Raw genomic sequence first — 21153 nt, forward strand, 5'->3', positions numbered from 1 at the left:
GCATTCTGGGGTACCATCAAAAAATTATATATTCTAACATTGAAATAAATAAAATGAATTAAAATTCCAAAAAATGATAGTTACACTAATGCAGATCATCGCCGCCTCATGCATCATCAAAATTTGTCTCATGGCCCCCTTTCCCATGTCACAACGTCACTGCCAGGGTCAGTGTATGGTCAGCGTGACTGCGTATATTTCATATGGGGGTGCCTTGAGAATTTGCATACTTCTGAAGGGTGCCGTGACTGAAAAAAGGTTGAGAAACACTGAGCTAGACAGATGCACACACACTACACAATCTCACATCAACTGCCAGATTTACAAGACAGTATCTCTGCAAAACTCAAAAGTACAATTAGTTATTTATTTTAGCACACATTTAATGCCTAGCCATAAAACTTTACATAGGTACAGGAAAAAAAAAATAATAAAATCCATGTGCAACTGTCTATATAAACTGCTTTGATGTACCTTTACTGCTATCTAGTGGCAAGCCAGGACTAAAGACTTTGGTACAGACTCAGACATGTTTTGCAGTTGCAGTATAAGAAAAACCCAGAAGAGGGTGGTCTAAATTCATACTGACCTGCACTGTGATATCCATTCTATACATAAATATCTACAACAAAGTGTTAATACTGTTCATTCTGAAATTATTCCAGTGTTACTGAGAAAAACTTTTTTGCACTACATATTTACACAAGAGAGCCACATCTATAAATCCTATACAGCACTTAGTCTAAAAAAACATCATTAGTTCCTTTGGTTTATTCATTTCTAGACCTTAGAAAATTATTTGCATAAATACTCTTACTTGTTTAAATGTTTAAAAGAGCAGCATTCTCAAAAATTTATTCCACCGCTGTTCCCAAAATCAGCTCTAAAGTAATTCAAATACAACAGTTTAAATAAAGTGATTATAAATCCCTGTTAATGTCTTAAGTTCAAGTCAGATAAGGTTTATACAAGTTGGGCAAAGTGCAGATGATTTGCTAGCACTGACTGCTCAGACTAAAATTCATCCAGTCTTATTTTTTTTTTTTTAAAGTTCTATAGACATTTACTTTCTCTCTGAAGGATTTGGAACCAGTTTCTCACAGTGTTCACCCTCCCAGCCTGGATAACACTGGCACTTAAATGGTTTTGTAAAATGATACCTTTTGTTAATTGAAAACTTATTGTTCATTTGTATCAAATATGAAGGACTGTTGGGGTTCAGTTCAGGAAGCTCAGCTCTGGATATGATAGTCCATACTGCTGGATCAAGATGAAGGTAGGCTGAAGAACCTGGGTCTCTCCGCACACATCGGCCATTAAACGAACACAGTTCCTTGCTACAGAGAAATGCCGCTTTTGTCACATTCACCACATATCGGCCCAGAGTCTCATCCAGGTAATTTTTCACTGCTAGACATGTGCTCTGGAAAAGAGAATTTGTATAACAGATAACAGATATAAGATACTCTTTCTAGAAGTCAAAGAAAATTAACTCATTGATTCATCTTCTGTAAGCACTTAATACTGATCAGGATTGTGATGGATCCAGAACCTATCCCAGGAAAACTGGACATGAGAAAGGAATACACCCTGAAAGGGATGCAAGTCCATTGAAGGCCACCACACAGATACTCCTGGGCAAAAACATGGGCCAACCCCCAGTTGAACATTGGGTTTGAGATATTTATTGCCCAGGAGTGTACATTCATACACTTCTTCAGATTGAGGAGCATTTAGAGTCACCAACCAACCTACTGGCATGTTTTTGGGAGGTTGGAGGAAACCAGAGCACTCAGTGGAAACCCACAGGGACACAGGAAGAACGTCCAAAACTCCACGAAGACAAGAATGCTACCCACTGTGTAACTAGGCAGTTAATAAGAAAGAACTATTATATTTTTTGTTACTACTACTACTACTACTACTATCATCCATCCATTAGCTGTAACCGCTTATCCTGTGCAGGGTCGCGGGCAAGCTGGAGCCTATCCCAGTTGACTATAGGTGAGAGGTGGGGTCCACCCTGGACAAATCACCAAATCATAGCAGGGTTGACAGAGACAAACAACCATTCACACTCACATTCACACCTACAGTCAATTTAGAGCCACCAATTAGCCTAACCTGCATGTCTTTGGACTGTGGAGGAAACTGGAGCACCTGGAGGAAACCCATGCAGACACGGGGAGAACATGCAAACTCCGCACAGAAAGGCCCTCATCGGCCACTGGGCTCGAACCCAGAACCTTCTTGCTGTGACGTGACAGTGCTAACCACTACACCACCATGCCGCCCACTACTACTACTCATCATCATCATCAACAACAACATCAATCGTATGTATATAAATCAGCCATCCTGGTTCTTAACCAATGCCACAACTTGCTGGTATTTTTAGACTCTGGTCTACCTGTACTTGCATCTTGGCAAGAGCTTCTAGCAAAATGTGAATGGGAGAGAGGAGAGGTTCTCTTGCCTTTGGGTTTCCTCACTGCTACTCTCAGTCACTCTTCACACCTTTCCTTTGTAACTAGCATTATTATTGCCTTATGCATGTGTATGCATGCATACACTCATGTGTGACTACAGCATCCGTGAGCTGTTTATCACATTTTTCCATTACATTTTTCTAGTTCCTATTGTATTCTAGCATTTCCTGGTTTTGAGCTCTGGTTGTGCCTTTAACTCAAATTCACATGTTGGAAATACAGCACTCAGAAGACAATGGCTTAGTGATGCTAGCCAGAGCTGTTCAGTTTTTTTGACTCCTCTCAAAGGAGTAGTTTCTATGGCACCTTAAAAATTAGAAAGCTCATCTCATCTCATTATCTCAAGCCGCTTTATCCTTCTACAGGGTCGCAGGCAAGCTGGAGCCTATCCCAGCTGACTACGGGCGAAAGGCGGGGTACACCCTGGACAAGTCACCAGGCCATCACAGGGCTGACACATAGACACAGACAACCATTCACACTCACACCTACGGTCAATTTAGAGTCACCAGTTAACCTAACCTGCATGTCTTTGGACTGTGGGGGAAACCAGAGCACCCGGAGGAAACCCACGCGGACACGGGGAGAACATGCAAACTCCACACAGAAAGGCCCTCGCCGGCCCTGGGGCTCGAACCCAGGACCTTCTTGCTGTGAGGCGACAGCGCTAACCACTACACCACTGTGCCGCCCTACACTATATATAATGCAGTCAATACTTAAAAAATGATGAAACGTTTCTTGACACTTGCATAGTTATAAACACTCATCACTGCCTGACACTGCGACATTGCAAATGCAAACATTTTCAGACTTTAAGATTAACTGCAAAGCCTGGAAAAACAGATGACTTTTAAAAATGAGAAGTGTATAAGATAGCATGAATGAGTCAATAGAAAACTGCTGAGGCTGGATGGATAGTCAGGCTGGATAATGCAGGGGACGAAAGACCAAGTTTATTGAGTGTTTGTAGATAAGAATTTAGGAGTTTTAAAATATATGAATGGGCAGTACAGTGATGCAGTGGTCAGCACTGTTGCCTCACAAAACAGAGTTCATAGTTCGAAACTTTGTGTGGAGTTTACATGTTCTCTGTGTGTCTGCGTCAGTTTCCTCTCAGAGCTCCGGTTTCCTCCCACAGTCCAAAAGGTTTGAATTGGGTTAACTGGCTACTCTGAATTGCCAACAGGTGTGAATATGAGTGTGAATGGCTGTCTGTCTCTGTGTTGGCCCCATGGTAGACTAGCGACTGTTCCAGGATGCACCCCACCTCTCACCCAGCGTCAGCTGGGACTGGCTCCAGCTCACCGATGACCCGCAAATGGACAAAATGATGAAAGAATGAAAGGCGCACACACACACACACCTCAAACAATTAGAATACCAGGAACAAGTTCTTTTTTTTTTGTAATTTAATTCAAAAATGTAAACTTGCATGTATTCTATATTCATTACACAAAGTGAAATATTTCAAGCCTTTTTTAATTTTGATGATTATGGCTTGCAGCTCATGAAAATCAGAAATCCAGTATCTCGAGTTACTAGAATATTTCCTACATTCAATCAAAAAAGGATTTACAATACAGAAATGTCCAACTTCTGAAAAGTATGTTCATTTATGCACTGAACACTTGGTTGGGGCTCCTTTACCACGAATTACTGCATCAATGCGGCATGGCATGGAGGCAATCAGCCTGTGGAACTGCTGAGGTGTTACTGAAGCCCAGGTTGCTTTGATAGCGGCCTTCGGCTCGTCTGTATTTTTGGGTCAGGTGTTTGTCATCTTCCTCTTGACTATACCCCATAGATTCTCTGTGGGCTTCAGGTCAGGCAAGTTGGCTGGCCAATCAAGCACAGTATTATCATGGTCAGCAAACCATTTGGTAGTAGTTTTGGCACTGTAGGCAGGTGCCAAGTCCTGCTGGAAAAGGAAATCTGCATCTCTATAAAGCTCGTCAGCAGATGGAAGCATAAAGTGCTTCAAAATCTCCTGATAGACGGCTGCGTTGACTTTGGACTTGATAAAACACAGTGAACCAACACCAGCAAATGGCATGGCACCCCAAATTACAGTGATGCTTGAAAGTTTGTGAACCCTTCAGAATTTTCTACATTTCTGCATAAATATGAATTAAAACCTCATCAGATTTTCACACAAGTCCTAAAAGTAGATAGACAGAACCCAGTTCAACAAATGAGACAAAATATTATACTTGGTCATTTATTTACTGAGGAAAATGATCCAATATTACATATCTGTGAGTGGCAAAGGTATGTAAACCTTTGCTTTCAGTATCTGGTGTGACCCCCTTGTACAGCAATTAACTGCAACTAAATGTTTCTGGTAACTGTTTTTCAGTCCTGCACACTGGCTTGGAGGAATTTTAGCTCATTCATCTGTACAGAACAGCTTCAACTCTGGGATGTTGGTGGGTTTCCTCAAATGAACTGCTCGCTTCTGGTCCTTCCACAACATTTTGATTGGATTAAGGTCAGGACTTTGACTTGGCCATTCCAAAACATGAACTTTATTCTTCTTTACCCATCCTTTGGTAGAACGACTTGTGTGCTTAGGGTCATTGTCTTGCTGCATTACCCACCTTCTCTTGAGAGTCAGTTCATGGACAGATGTCCTGACATTTTCCTTTAGAATTTGCTGGTATAATTCAGAATTCATTGTTCCATCAATGATGGCAAGCTGTCCTGGCCCAGATGCAGCAAAACAGGCCCAAACCATGATTCTACCACCACCACCACGTTTCACAGATGGGATAAGGTTCTTATGCTGGAATGCAGTGTTTTCCTTTCTCCAAACATAACACTTCTCCTTTAAGCCAAAAAGTTCTATTTTGGTCTCATCCATCCACAAAACATTTTTCCAATAGCCTTCTGACTTGTCCACGTGATCTTTAGCAAACTGCAGACAAGCAGCAATGTTCTTTTTGGAGAGCAGTGGCTTTCTCCTTGCAACCCTGCCATGCACACCATTGTTGTTCAGTGTTCTCCTGATGGTGGACTCATGAACATTAGCCAATGTGAGAGAGGCCTTCAGTTGTTTAGAAGTTACCCTAGGGTCCTTTGTGACCTCGCCGACTATTACACGCCTTGCTGTTGGAGTGATCTTTGTTGGTCGACCACTCCTGGGGAGGGTAACAATGGTCTTGAATTTCCTCCATTTGTACACAATCTATCTGACTGTGGATTGGTGGAGTCCAAACTCTTTAGAGATGGTTTTGGAACCTTTTCCAGCCTGATGAGCATCAACAACGCTTTTTCTGAGGTCCTCAGAAATCTCCTTTGTTCGTGCCATGATACACTTCCACATGCGTGTCTTGTGAAGCTCAGACTTTGATAGATCCCTGTTCTTTAAATAAAACAGGGTGCCCACTCACACCTGATTGTCATCCCATTGATTGAAAACACTTGACTCTAATTTCACCTTCAAATTAACTGCTAATCCTAGAGGTTCACATACTTTTGCCACTCTCATATGTAATACTGGATCATTTTCCTCAATAAATAAATGACCAAGTAGAATATTTTTGTCTCATTTGTTTAACTGGGTTCTCTTTATCTACTTTTAGGACTTGTGTGAAAATCTTATGATATATTTTAGGTCATATTTATGCAGAAATATAAAAAAATTCTTAAGGGTTCACAAACTTTCAAGCACCACTGTGTCTTAGACTGCAGAAACTTCACACTGGACTTCAAACACCTTAGATGCTGTGCCTCTCCACTCTTCCTCCAAACTCTAGGACCTTGATTTCCAAATGAAATGCAAAATTTATTTTCATCTGTAAAGAGGACTTTGGACCAATGAGCAACAAACAGTCCAGTTCTTTCTCCCACGTAAGATGCTTCTGATGTTGTCTCTGGTTCAGGAGTGGCTTGATATTAGGAATGTGAAAGTTGTGGTCCCTTTCCTGAAGACGTCTGTGTGTGGTGGCTCTTGATGCACTGACACCAGCCTCAGTCCACTCCTTGTGAAGCTCTCCCAAGTTCTTGAATCAACTTTTCTTGACAATCCTCTCAAGGCTGCGGTCATCCCTGTTGCTTGTGCACCTTTTCCAGATAGCCTTTTCAGCAATGACCTTCTGTGGCTTAACTTCCTTGTGGAGGGTGTCAACGATTGCCTTCTGGACAACTGTCAAGTTAGCAGTCTCCCCATGATTGTGGTTGCGTATACTGAACTAGACCGAGAGATGCACGGTATTTAGACTGTTTAATGCAAACTCGAAAATGAAATTCTCATATTCTGAGATTTTTTTTTAAATGTTTTTGCAGTGTAGGCCAAAATTATCAAAATTAAAATAGAAAAAGCTTGAAACATTTTAGTTTACATGTAATGAGTCCAGAATATATTAAATTTTCACTTTCTTAAATAACTGATGGAAAATACTGAACTTTAAGATATTCTAATTGTCTGAGATGCACAGATGCACTCGTGTGCATTTATATATATATATATATATATATATATATAAAGAAACACACAAACTTTTTTTTTGCAGAAACCTACAACTGCTTACCTCATTAGAAGAAAGCTATTATAAGGAAGATATGAACTCTTAATTATCTGAAGAACCATGAAAGAACTTTTAAATGGTCCTTTTTCAGAGATGTGGAGGACTTTTCCACAAGACAGTGCAGCATGACTTCGTTAAGCAAACTAACCATAATTGAACATTTTGTTACTACTTGCATGACCAAATGAGTTGTGCCACACCCAAGTACTCATGTTGAATTTAGTTATCTTTCTTGAGCAGATACCATTTGAGAAGAAAACAAAAAACGTGTTGATAAAACAGGTGAATTTAATTTTTAGCCTTTTTTTTTCAAAATTTATTTTCTGTAGTTATTTTTTCTTGTTGCTATTTCGCATTATTTTCCATTTCTTACCCATAATATTTAAAACCTGCCACTTTCGCATTAGGTCAAGTCTCAAACGGCTCCAATTTGCTTTATGGCACTGTACACCCGGATGGATGGATGGATGGATGGATGGATATTTTCTATCCACATTCACTGGATACGAGCAGTCGCACGCTCTGATAGGCTACTCTACTACTAGAATATCAGTTCATATACCATAAGTAGAGAAAAACAAAATAGCTGAGTGCATCAAGTTAGATATATCACTTTTATCAAGTATTTAAAAGAAACAGAAACAGCTAAATAAACAAATCTAGTCCCCCCCCCCCCCCGCAAAAAAAAAAAAAAATCTCCTGTTCCATACTCCAGCCCAGTCAGTGGCAATAATGCACCTGGTTTGCCAACCGCCAAAAAAAAAAGAAGAAAAGAAAACGTCGGACCATGTTACCGAACCAAGCGAGGAGGACATAAAAAAATACTCAGAAACAAAGCCCCAAAAAATACAAAAAAAGCAACAAAATATAGAATAAAAGTATTTGATGGTAAGAACATATCTTTTTTTTTTTCAAGAAATAACATTTTTCACAAATTGCTACTGTCATTTTGCCGGTTTGTTTACATTCTAAGCAGAAATGATTTTGTAGGACATTTTGTATAAAGTTTTTTTTTATCTTATTTGCAAAAAATAAAAATGCTCTGTTTCTCAAAAGCCGGTGAATGTGGATAGAATAAAAGAGTTATTCCACTCAATCTCATCGTACATGGCTTATAGCCAACTTGGCACTACGTGCCTCCTTGGCTATCAGCTCATACATGACTCGATTTCGTGGAATAACTGTTAAAATGAGATATGACAAATGAGATAAGCCTGGTTTCATTTTAAACTCTTCTTTTTGGACTAATATCAATACCCATCAATAGTCATGAGCCAAACACCTCCAGAGTAACTATTCTTATTTTCATGAGTAGCTTTATGTGAAACTCACTCACATATTGTAGATGTATCTTTGTGGGAACACTCACTGATGTAATGCATTACCTAGCTCCTTACCCTAACCTTAAAGGAATAATCCGGAGTGATGTGCTTTCTAGGTCTATTTTCGCATTATTGGGAGTGCATACGTTGAGTTGCTACCACAATGCTACCACAATTGTGCATTTCCAGCGGGATGGGCTCTGCACTCGGCACTCAACTTTTATGGACTTTCCCCTGAAGATGGCGTCTGGAGAACAACTACTTCAGGTAAGGTACTGGCTTTGTATTTACTCTTCTACACACTCTGTCCGTGCACTTGCAGAGCTAGGGACACTTCGTTTTGTTTGTAGGACCCCTCTACTCACTTCCACAGAACTGTCATGTTGTTTTGAGCTTTGCAATGGTTTTAAAACTAGCATTTTGTATCGGCAAAAAGACATGCCCTGGGCACTGCCGTGTTAGTGCTTTCCGGTTGAAATCGCAAAAAACCAACTGTCTCAAAACACACCCGATTGACGTGATTGTGGTAGCAACTCAACGTATGCACTCCCAATAATGCGAAAATAGACCTAGAAAGCACATCACTCCGGATTATTCCTTTAACCATCACAACTAAATGCCTAACCCTATCCCTTACCCTAACCTAAACCTCATTCTAACCTGAATGCTAAAACTAAGTCTTAACCCTCAAACAGCCGTTTGAAGAAGTGAGGACCAGCCAAAATGTCCTCACTTCCCAAAAATGTCCCAACTCTGCTAGTTTAAAGAAAAAAAAATAACAAACAAGCACGTATTCCCGTCCTCAAAATGTAGCAAGTACACACACAAACACAATCACCAACACAGTGAGGATGCAGACATTTTTGATTTCACATTTATTACAGTGCAATGCTGAGCTGTTTTGTGAAAACGTGCTGAAAGCAAGGGTCTGGATGATTTTTGGGGGGCAATAAAGATTAAATGTATTTTGTATATTCACCTTGTTTGTGGAATAGAGAGCATCTCCCCATAGCACAATTCCTGCTGCCCCTAATGCGACACTCTCTCCAATGGTATGAACCAGATCCTCCTATAAAACACACACAAAACAAAAGCAGGGATTACATAATTCCATTTAGGAGTACAGTAATTCAAGATGTACAGTAACTTTCAATGGAAGCTTTTTAGGATCACTACATGGACCGTGAGAACCAAGAGATGCAGTAGCTCACTATGAAGTCGTTAATATCACTATCAAATGAGTTGCATTTTTTTAAACTGCATCTGGATACTTCATTGTTATCAATCTCTACATATTCTTTTTGTCTCGACAGCTGGTTCAATACCTGCGAGAGGAATGTCATCGAGTAGGTATAGACGATACGAGCATAGGGGATGACAACTGGTTGAACAGGGGAGACTTGCTCTCTCACTCTCATGGCCTCCAAAATTCGATGCTGGGCATACAATAGAATGTCTCTGTCATGACCCTTGAGCATCAGATCCATGTAAAGATCAGGATACAGAGCAGTGCTTATGTTCCACAACCAAGATAACTCGTCATTCCTCTTCACCTCTATTGTCACACACTCCCCAGTGTATGTCTCATTTTTTTTGTACTGGTAGTTGTAGCAGCAGGGAAAGCCATAGAAACCCCACAGCCCCCCTGGTCGTTTATCTCGTCCAAGCTTTATCGTTTGCTCCATGAAGGCCTGGGCTGCACCTTCAAAGTCTTTCTTAGCTTGGGCTTCTATCTGCTCTGGTTTCCAGCTAGCATGTTTAGCTCTCACCAGTGCTCTAGAGCCTTGCTGGTATACATTCTTCCTGTTCCAGTTGCGCTCCCACAGTGGTCTCCAGCTCTCCCAGTCCACTACAGCCAGGCCACTGAAGTTTTTATCTGGTATCTGGTTTTGCAGGTCGTCAAAGGCTTGCGAGAGGTGATCATGCAAGCTGAAGTTCTGAGGGATCCCTCCATATACAGATTCATTTTTCTCAGTGTAGTGAGGATAGAAGCCCAGCTTGTCCGAATAGAAGATGGTGATGTTACTGCCGTTAAAGCTCTGGTTCTGGTTGTGGATGATGTTAAATACACTTAAGTCCAGATCAACACCATATCGAGATGCACATTTTTCAGTAGGAGCATTCCACACTGTGAAGAATGGAAACTCGGAGAGCAACTTCAGTTGACGACTCATGATGGGACAAGTTAAAAAAATGCAGAGAAAGATCAGACAACATGTCCAGTGTGCAATGGTGCCCATACCTGCTGAGAAACATCATAAAGGAAAATTCTGAACTCCAGTGAAATGAGACAAGTTGATAATGTATATTCTCGTAAGTCTTTTTTTTTTTAAGATTTAATTCAGACCTGTGGTATGAATTTTAAAAAGCTGAAGTCTACAATCAGAATAAAAAGGAGCTTAAAATGTTCTGCATGGAGGAGTGGATCAAGATCCATTTAGATAAGTCTCCCAAGCTTGATATAAATTACTGTACAGGAAGACACTTGGTAATGTTATTCTCTCCAGGACAGGCATGACAAAATTTTAAATACAAGTGTGCCAAAAACACCTAAAAAAATAAATGTCTACAATGTCCCTATATATTTGAGCTCAAAAGATCTCTTCGTGCATATTATTCTTGTTTTTAAATTTCTGCATATTTTCACAAAATTCCAATAATTCTGGAGGGCTTTGTAATCTGCAAAAGAATGTGCAAACATTAAGTAAAATGTAGAACTTGAGTGAACACAGTCAGGGAGATGGGTCCATTTCAATGTATAATAAAAGTGAGCTGAAGTCCTGTTTCAAATGGTAATTTCTATGATAGGAGGCAATTTCACTTAAAAAAAAAAAATAATAATAATAATAATAAAAAATTATATATATATATATATATATATATATATATATATATATATATATATATATATATATATTATTTTTTTTTTCCCCCCCTAGTGGTCATTAGCTTTGGGTAATGACCGAAAGAACAAGATCGCGGATACAAGCGGCTGAAATGAGTTTCCTTCGCAGGGTGGCTGGGTGCTCCCTTAAAGATAGGGTGAGAAGCATAATCACTCGGGGGGAGCTCGGAGTAGAGCTGCTGCTCCTCCACATCGAGAGGAATCAGCTGAGGTGGCTTGGGCATCTCTTTCGGATGCCTCCTGGACGCCTCCCTGGGGAGGTGTTCCAGGCATGTCCCCCCTGGAGGAGGCCCCGGGGAAGACCCAGGACACGCTGGAGGGACTGTGTCTTCTATGTGTTCTTCCCGAGGAGCTGGCCGAGGTGTCTGGGGAGAGGGAAATTTGGGCTTCCATGCTCAGACTGCTGCCTCCGCGACCCGGCTCCAGATAAGCAGATGAAGATGAGATGAGATATTCTAGTGGATAGCAAGTTATCTATAATAATCATGCACTATAATAAACAAGCAGCATAGCATTCCTGTATATTTAGGCAAAATAAGAAATGCTTCCTTTTGCAGCCTTTATGTTTATATGCTTATGTTTGTTTATATGTGTAAACAAAGAGCAATGATGACAAGTGAGTAAGCTAGAAAACAACCATGGAGGTGTAAGCATTTGCATAAATTAACAGCCACATAATATTTTTCAGATAATGTTAGTATGGCTTTGTAGATGAATCGAAAAACGCTGATGTACTAAAAAAGGCAAACATTTTAACAAATTTGTTTTAACTTTGCATTTATATTGCCAATTTTTAAATTCACATACTGGCTAGAGCATGGGTTCTCAAATTTTGGGGGCAAATGGCCCTGTGATCCCAAACTTTGACCACCCTACAATTTTTAAAATTTCTGAATTATAATTTATGACTACTGCAATGTATAATATATATCCATTTCTGCATTTCAGACCTGCAACACATTCTTAAATGTTTACATGCACTTCCTGGTTCCTGAGTTGTTTGCGCCGAGTCCTTTTTTCCCGTGAGTGCTGGCGTTAATTACTAATCTTTTTAAACTTTTTTTCTACAACTAATTTTCCAGTATCCTCTTCATTTTTATTGTACTGTCGCTTTCCTTTTTCCATTTTTTTTTCTCTCTCTTTTTTCAGAAGAACACCGAGACCGGAAGCTTTCTTTTTCTTTCCTCCTGTGTAAAGACCATAAGTGGAGGCCATCTACATAGGATCTGCTTTAATATCAACAGATCTTCGATTAAGGTATGTGAATCTTTTCATCATGGCACACCTTCAGCCTGTTCAGTGTGCTGAGTGCAGGATGTTTAGTCATTCTTCCTCCGTCGCTAGTGATAGCTTTATTAGCTTTATTTGTGATAAGTGCAGATTAGTTAGCTCTCTGACGGAGATTACAGTGCTAGAAGCGCGTGTCCAGGCTTTAGAGAAGGTTAGTAAGCATGAGAACAGTGTAGTTTCTGTAGGGGAAAGTCTGGATGCCCTAGGTGGAGTTAACAATCCCCCAACTCCGGCATTAGAGCCCTTACAGTGGGGCGAATGGGTGACAGCTCAGCGGCATAAGCGTAGAGCCAAAGCTACCGCTGAGGCTCGTCCACGGGAGCACCACTCCTTTCCGCATCACGTGTCGAACAGGTTTGCTCTCCTTAGTGACGCACACACTGAGAAACCTGAAAGAGCTCTGGTTATAGGGGACTCTATCATACGGCACGTGAAATTAGCTCAGCCTTTAGGGGCACCAGCAGCTTTAGTCAGGTGTATACCGGGAGCCAGGGCGCCAGACAAAGCAGGTAATCTTAGGGTCCTAGGCAAGCACAGGTTCTCAAAGACAGTTATCCATGCAGGAGCTAACGATATACGCCTTCATCAGTCTGAGGTTACTAATGCCGCTTTTCCACTACCAACGCGGCTGAGTTGGGCTGGGTCGAGCTGAGTGGGGCTGTTGGGGTTGCATTTCGACTACAACTGCGCTGAACCGTGCTGGCTGGAAGTGGGTGGACACATTGGGTGGAGTTAGTGAAAGTGGGTGGACGTCAGGTGATGTCGTTAGGCGGCGCAAACAGTGACATCAGTGATCTTTTAAGCGGCAGTCTCATGACCCAGAGAGTAAACAATAAACATGGAGGACATGGAGTCGTTAGTGTTGCTGGTCTTGGTGCTGTGGCTTGTTGTCACCAACAATGCCAACAGATACTGGCAAGAGCGTATAGATGAGGCGAGATGCATAAGGCTTCATAATTCTCGTAATTCGTAATTCTCCTTCTTCCGGGTTTACGGTGTTTACAGATCCCAGCGTGCTCGGGGGGCGTGTGTGGGCATGTGAGGACACTCCTCCTCACCAATCAGTGCACAGGGGAGTGTCTGCTCACGCCCCTAACCCCACTCAGCTCGGTTTGGCTTGCTTCAGCCCCACTCCAAAACCGTGCGAGTTTTGGGGGCTGAGCAGGGCTGAAGCGAGCTGAGTCGTGCTGTTCTTAGATAGTCGAAACGCGAGCCGTGTCAGGCTGAAGTGAGCTGAAGTGAGCTGAAAAAGGGTAGTGGAAAAGGGCCATAAGAGTAACTTTGTAGAGGTGTTTAAATTGGCAAAGGCAATGTCTGATGCTGTAGTATGCTCTGGCCCCATCCCAATGCGGCGTGGCGATGTAGCTTACAGCAGGTTATGGTCGCTGAACTGCTGGCTGTCCAGGTGGTGCTCTGAAAAGAGTGTGGGCTTTAGAGATAATTGGGCTAATTTTGAGGGCACTGCTGGCCTGTTAGGGCGGGACGGTATCCATCCCACTCGGGAAGGTGCTGCTCTCATTTCCTGCAGCATAGGTCATAGTCTCAGGACAGGCCTAGTTAATTCCTGACAATCCAGAGCCAAGGCCAGGGAGCAGACGAACAGGCTAAACCGACTGTCTGCTAGCTGCACAGAGTCGTCACTCAGGGTCCACCACATTGAGACCGTGTCTGTTCCCCGGGCTAAACAAAAACGTAGAAATTTTCAGAGAGTTTGCTCCAGTAACCTAATCAATATAAAATTAGATCATACTGACTGTATAGCTGCTGCCAGCACCTTTGATCTAAAGGTGGGGCTATTAAATATTAGCTCTCTTACATCTAAAGCGTTAATGGTTAATGAACTCATTACTGATCAGGAGTTTAATGTACTTTGTTTAACTGAAACATGGATCAAGCCAAATGAATATATAGCATTAAATGAAGCGAGTCCTCCTGGATACAGTTATATACACCAGCCTCGTCTAACTGGCAGAGGAGGAGGCGTTGCGGTTATTTATAATGATTATCTAGGTGTAACACAAACACCTGGTTATAAATTTAATACATTTGAAGTTCTTCATACTCATATAAATGTATGTAGCCTCAAAAAAGTAGTCTACCCAGTTAATTCCATTGCTTATTATTTACAGGCCCCCAGGGCCATATTCTGAGTTTCTTTCTGAATTTGCAGATTTTATCTCAGATCTGGTTATTTCCTTAGACAAAGCTTTAGTTGTCGGAGATTTTAATATTCATTTTGATAACCCAGAAGACCCTTTAAAAACAGCGTTTGTGTCCATTTTAGATTCAGTAGGGATTAATCAGAATGTCATAGGACCGACCCATAATAGTGGTCACACCCTTGATCTAATACTAACATTCAGGTTAAACGTAGACAATATAGTCATACTTCCACAGTCTGAAGTTATCTCAGATCATTATCTCATCTCATTCAAACTATGTCTGAGTAATAATATATGCACCTCACCACGCTACTGTATTAAACGTACATTCACGTCAACTACTGCACAGAGCTTTATAAATGATCTCCCAGCGTTATCAACTTTGATCGGGTCACTGTCAGCCCCTGCAGAACTTGATCAGGCAACTGAATGCTTAGAGTCAACATTCCGCCATACCTTAGATAATGTAGCTCCTCTAAAAAGGAAAATGGTCAGAGACAAAAAATTAGCACCCTGGTAGAATGATGACACTCGCACATTAAAACAGACCACTCGAAAATTGCAACGTAAATGGCGTCAAACAAAATTGGTAGTGTTCAAATTAGCGTGGAAGGAGAGCTTCCTAAAGTATAGAAAAGCTCTTAGTGCTGCGAGATCAACATATCTCTCCTCCCTAATAGAAGATAAAAATAATCCTAGATTCCTATTTAATACTGTAGCAAAATTAATCAGGCATAAGTCCACTATAGACACATGCACACCTGCAGTATATAATAGTAACGATTTTTTAATGATAAAATTGAGAATATCCGACAAAAAATTCAAACTACTAATTTAAGGTCAGACAGTGTAAGTGACATTGTAGTTAACCATATAACTGTATCAGATCAGCAATTAGAATGTTTTACTCCCCTTAAAGAAACTGAATTACTTTCATTAATCTCGGCATCAAAAGCCTCAACTTGCGTACTAGATCCCTTACCTACACGTCTATTCAAACAGATAATACCTGAAGTAATTGAACCGCTTCTAAAAATAATAAATTCTTCTCTTACGATTGGCGATGTACCCAAATCCTTTAAACTAGCAGTTATCAAACCCCTGATTAAAAAACCTGACCTTGATCCCTGTCAGGTGTCCAATTATCGGCCAATATCAAAACTTCCCTTTATCTCCAAGATCCTTGAAAAAGCTGTGGCACAGCAGTTATGCTCATATTTACATAGGAATAACATCCATGAAATGCATCAGTCAGAATTTAGACCTAATCACAGCACAGAAACAGCTCTGGTTAAAGTAGTAAACGACCTACTGTTGGCGCCTGATCAGGGCTGTGTCTCGCTGCTTGTGTTGCTTGACTTTAGTGCAGCATTTGATACCATTGATCATTCCATTCTTCTGGATAGACTAGAAAATGTTGTGGGAGTTAAGGGAACGGCCCTCTCCTGGCTCAGCTCTTATTTAACTGATTATCATCAGTATGTTGATATAAAATGGTGATATTTCTAGACATACTGAGGTAAAAGTTTGGTGTTCCACAAGGTTCTGTCCACTGCTTTTTTCTCTATATATGTTACCTCTGGGTGATATTATTCGTAAACATTGTATTAGTTTCCACTGTTATGCTGATGACACACAGTTGTATGTTTCTGCAAAACCTGATGAGAGACACCAGCTTTATAGAATTGAGGAATGTGTTAAGGACATTAGACACTGGATGCTTATTAACTTCCTTCTGCTTAACTCTGACAAGACGGAAGCACTTGTACTAGGACCACATACAGCAAGAAGCAAGTTTTCTGATTACACAGTAACTCTGGATGGCCTTTCTGTTTCTTCACGTGCAGCAGTAAAAGGCCTCAGGGTGATTATTGACCACAGTCTTTCATTCGAAACTCACATTGATAACATTATCCGGATAGCTTTCTTTCATCTCAGAAATATTGCTAAGATTAAATTTCTTATGTCACTACATGATGTGGAAAAACTAGTTCATGCTTTCGTTACCTCCAGGTTGGATTATTGTAATGCCTTACTGTCTGGACGTTCCAATAAGTGCATAAACAAGCTCCAGTTAGTTCAAAATGCAGCAGCAAGAGTCCTTACTAGAACTAGAAAATATGACCACATCACCCCTGTCTTATCCACACTGCATTGGCTCCCAATCAAATTTCATATTGATTATAAAATACTACTATTGACCTTTAAAGCACTAAAATGGTCTCGCACCACAGTACCTGAGTGAACTTCTGGTCCTCTATGACTCGCCACGCCTACTTAGATCAAAAGGTGCAGGCTATCTGCTGGTACCTCGTATAGTGAAGGCTACATCAGGGGGCAGAGCCTTTTCTTACAAAGCCCCACAGTTATGGAACAGCCTTCCAAGTAATGTTCGGGAATCAGACACAGTCTCAGAGTTTAAGTCAAGGCTGAAAACATATCTCTTTAGTCAAGCCTTTTGTTAATGGTGTTTATGAGGTAAAGGTGCAGATCTGGAGGGTCCTCAGCCATAGAGTGTTTTGGTAAAATGGGATGTATGGATGCCGTCAGTCCCCACTCGCTTGCTCACTCGAGTTTGTTGACGGTGTAGTGGCTGGCTGCTTTGTGTCTTGGGGCTCCCTCATGCCTGTGTTACCTTCTGGCTCTCCCCTTTTAGCTATGCTGTCATAGTTAATTGCTGGAGTCCCTGCTTGTACTCAGTGCAATATGTACAGTTAGGTCCATAAATATTTGGACAGAGACAACATTTTTCTAATTTTGGTTCTGTACATTACCACAATGAATTTTGAACAAAACAATTCAGATGCAGTTGAAGTTCAGACTTTCAGCTTTAATTCAGTGGGTTGAACAAAATGATTGCATAAAAATGTGAGGAACTAAAGCATTTTTTAAACACAATCCCTTCATTTCAGGGCCTCAAAAGTAATTGGACAAATTAAATAATTGTAAATAAAATGTTCATTTCTAATACTTGGTTGAAAACCCTTTGTTGGCAATGACTGCCTCAAGTCTTGAACTCATGGACATCACCAGACACTGTGTTTCCTCCTTTTTAATGCTCTGCCAGGCCTTTACGGCAGCGGTTTTCAGTTGCTGTTTGTTTGTGGGCCTTTCTGTCAGAAGTTTAGTCTTTAACAAGTGAAATGCATGCTCAATTGGGTTGAGATCAGGTGACTGACTTGGCCATTCAAGAACATTCCACTTCTTTACTTTAATAAACTCCTGGGTTGCTTTGGCTTTATGTTTTGGGTCATTGTCCATCTGTATTATGAAACGCCGACCAATCATTTTGGCTGCATTTGGCTGGATTTGAGCACACAGTATGTCTCCGAATACCTCAGAATTCATCCGGCTGCTTCTGTCCTGTGTCACATCATCAATAAACACTAGTGACCCAGTGCCACTGGCAGCCATGCATGCCCAAGCCATCACACTGCCTCCACTGTGTTTTACAGATGATGTGGTATGCTTTGGATCATGAGCTGTACCACACCTTCGCCATACTTTTTTCTTTCCATCATTCTGGTAGAGGTTGATCTTGGTTTCATCTGTCCAAAGAATGTTCTTCCAGAACTGTGCTGGCTTTTTTTTAGATTTTTTTCGCAAAGTCCATTCTAGCCTTTTTATTCTTGAGGCTTAGGAGTGGCTTGCACCGTGCAGTGAACCCTCTGTATTTACTTTCATGCAGTCTTCTCTTTATGGTAGATTTGGATATTGATACACCTACCTCCTGGAGAGTGTTGTTCACTTGGTTGGCTGTTGTGAAGGGGTTTCTCTTCATTCTGTGATCATCCACCACTGTTGTCTTCTGTGGGCATCCAGGTCTTTTTGCATTGATGAGTTCACCAGTGCTTGCTCTCTTTTTCAGGATGTACCAAACTGTAGATTTTGCCACTCCTAATATTGCAGCAATTTCTCGGATGGGTTTTTTCTGTTTTCGCAGCTTAAGGATGGCTTGTTTCACCTGCATGGAGAGCTCCTTTGACCGCATGTTTTCTACACAGCAAAATCTTCCAAATGCAAGCACCACACCTCAAATCAACTCCAAGCCTTTTATCTGCTTAATTGAGAATGACATAACGAAGGAATTTCCCACACCTGCCCATGAAATAGCCTTTGAGTCAATTGTCCAATTACTTTTGGTCCCTTTAAAAACAGGGTGGCACATGTTAAGGAGCTGAAACTCCTAAACCCTTCATCCAATTTTAATGTGGATACCCTCAAATGAAAGCTGAAAGTCTGGACTTTATGTCCATGTTCATTATATATTATAACTTGAATATGTTTCAGTAAACAGGTAAAAAAACAAAATTTGTGTCAGTGTCCAAATGTATATGGACCTAACTGTATACTGTTCATACTTATTCAGGTGACATTGGGCATACCTAACAACCTGTGTTCTCTCTCTCTCTCTCTCTCCCTCTCTCTCTCTCTCTCCCCCCCTCCCCCCAAATCTGTCCCTCTGAGTTACATGGAGTCAAAAGGAAATCTTTTGGTGGACAGGGTGGAGACCTCAACTGGCTATCGTAGCCTGCAGGGAATCGGCCGTCAGACATTCTGTCGCATGTCCCAGATCCGGTGAAATGTAACCGAATTGTCTTGGCCAGCCCTAAGGGTCCCATCTGCATCCCATCATTGCTGAGGGGTGTGCTCCCATCACCCAATCAAGCATCCAGCCAGAGCAGGTCATGATATTTTTTAACCATATTAACATGCCATTGTTGTGTATTATGCCTGATGTCAAGACTCTCGTCTCTGCGAGCCTACCACACAGACTTAATACTTGTGTCATTTTTAGGGCATACCTAACAACCTGTGTTTTCTCCCCCCCCCCCAAAAAAAAAAAAATATATATCTGTCCCTCTGAGTTACATGCCGGTCCCGGGATCGAGATGCTGACCTCTTCTGCCCCTCGGACCTGCTTGATCCATCCTGGTGCCAGGTGTCTGGTTGGAGTCTTATCGCATCGCTCCTGTGGAGGACGGCCCCATAAGGACAGTTGAAAGTTACACCTGGAGGACGCTCTGGACTCTTACAGTAATGCTTTTATGGCTGAGGACTACAGTTGACTTGCTAACTTTAGGATTGCAGTTGTCATGAACAGTTTTGCACTCAAGTTTCCATCAATGAAGAGTTACAACATCAACGAAACTGTCTTCATGTTAAAACTGTTAATGTTATAGTCATGCTGTCTGTTGTTGCCCAAATGAGGATGGGTTCCCTTTTGAGTCTGGTTCCTCTCGAGGTTTCTTCCTCATGTCGTCTGAGGGAGTTTTTCCTTGCCACCGTCGCCGCAGGCTTGCTCATTGGGGACAGATTAGGGATAAAATTAGCTCATGTTTTAAGTCGTTCAAATTCTGTAAAGCTGCTTTGTGACAATGTTTATTGTTAAAAGTGCTATACAAATAAGCTTGACTTAAAAAAAATGAAGTTGGGATGGGAGCAATTTAGGGCTAGTAATGAGATAAAATATTAAATAATGATGTGATTTGAAACAGGTGATTGTAACCCTGATTTGGTACAACCCCAATTTCAAAAAAGTTGGGACGCTGTGTAAACTGTAAATAAAAACAGAATGTGACAATTTTTGCAAATTGTACAGTTAGGTCCATATATATTTGGACACGGACACAAATTTTGTTTTTTTACCTGTTTACTGAAACATATTCAAGTCATAGTTATATAATGGACATGGACATAAAGTCCAGACTTTCAGCTTTCATTTGAGGGTATCCACATTAAAATTGGATGAAAGGTTTAGGAGTTTCAGCTCCTTAACATGTGCCACCCTGTTTTTAAAGGGACCAAAAGTCATTGGACAATTGACTCAAAGGCTATTTCATGGGCAGGTGTGGGACATTCCTTCGTTATGTCACTCAATTAAGCAGATAAAAGGCTTGGAGTTGATTTGAGGTGTGGTGCTTGCATTTGGAAGATTTTGTTGTGAAGAAAACATGCGGTCAAAGGAGCTCTCCATGCAGGTGAAACAAGCCATCCTTAAGCTGCGAAAACAGAAAAAAAACAATCCGAGAAATTGCTACAATATTAAGAGTGGCAAAATCTACAGTTTGGTACATCCTGAGAAAGAAAGAAAGAAAGAAAGAAAGAAAGAAAGAACGAAAGAACTCATCAATGCAAAAAGACCTGGACGTCCACAGAAGACAACAGTGGTGGATGATCGCAGAATAATTTCCATGGTGAAGAGAAACCCCTTCACAACAGCCAACCAAGTGAACAACACTCTCCAGGAAGTAGGCGTATCAATATCCAAATCTACCATAAAGAGAAGACTGCATGAAAGTAAATACAGAGGGTTCACTGCACGGTGCAAGCCACTCATAAGCCTCAAGAATAAAAAGGCTAGATTGGACTTTGCTAAAAACATCTAAAAAAGCCAGCACAGCTCTGGAAGAACATTCTTTGGACAGATGAAACCAAGATCAACCTCTACCAGAA

General features: G+C 41.1%; 1 protein-coding gene across 7 annotated transcripts in view; it reads right to left on the bottom strand.

Moving 5' to 3' along the window:
- Nucleotides 1-353: 353 nt before the first annotated feature.
- hyal1 (hyaluronidase 1) overlaps nucleotides 354-21153 on the bottom strand; it is a 48808-nt gene continuing 28008 nt past the window's right edge. For 5 of the 7 annotated variants that reach the window (XM_060919311.1, XM_060919310.1, XM_060919313.1 and 2 more), the window contains 3 exons: nucleotides 9666-10582; nucleotides 9320-9409; nucleotides 354-1423 (listed from right to left, as the gene is read on the bottom strand). In XM_060919311.1, coding sequence (XP_060775294.1) covers nucleotides 1064-1423; nucleotides 9320-9409; nucleotides 9666-10582 — 1367 coding nt within the window. In that variant the 3' untranslated portion in view covers nucleotides 354-1063. Of the gene's footprint in view, nucleotides 1424-9319; nucleotides 9410-9665; nucleotides 10586-11326; nucleotides 11813-21153 lie in introns of those variants that run through there. The other 2 variants (XM_060919307.1, XM_060919312.1) reach the window with 2 other exon arrangements.

The sequence above is a fragment of the Neoarius graeffei genome, chromosome 4, assembly GCF_027579695.1.
Source record: "Neoarius graeffei isolate fNeoGra1 chromosome 4, fNeoGra1.pri, whole genome shotgun sequence".
NCBI lineage: Eukaryota > Metazoa > Chordata > Actinopteri > Siluriformes > Ariidae > Neoarius > Neoarius graeffei.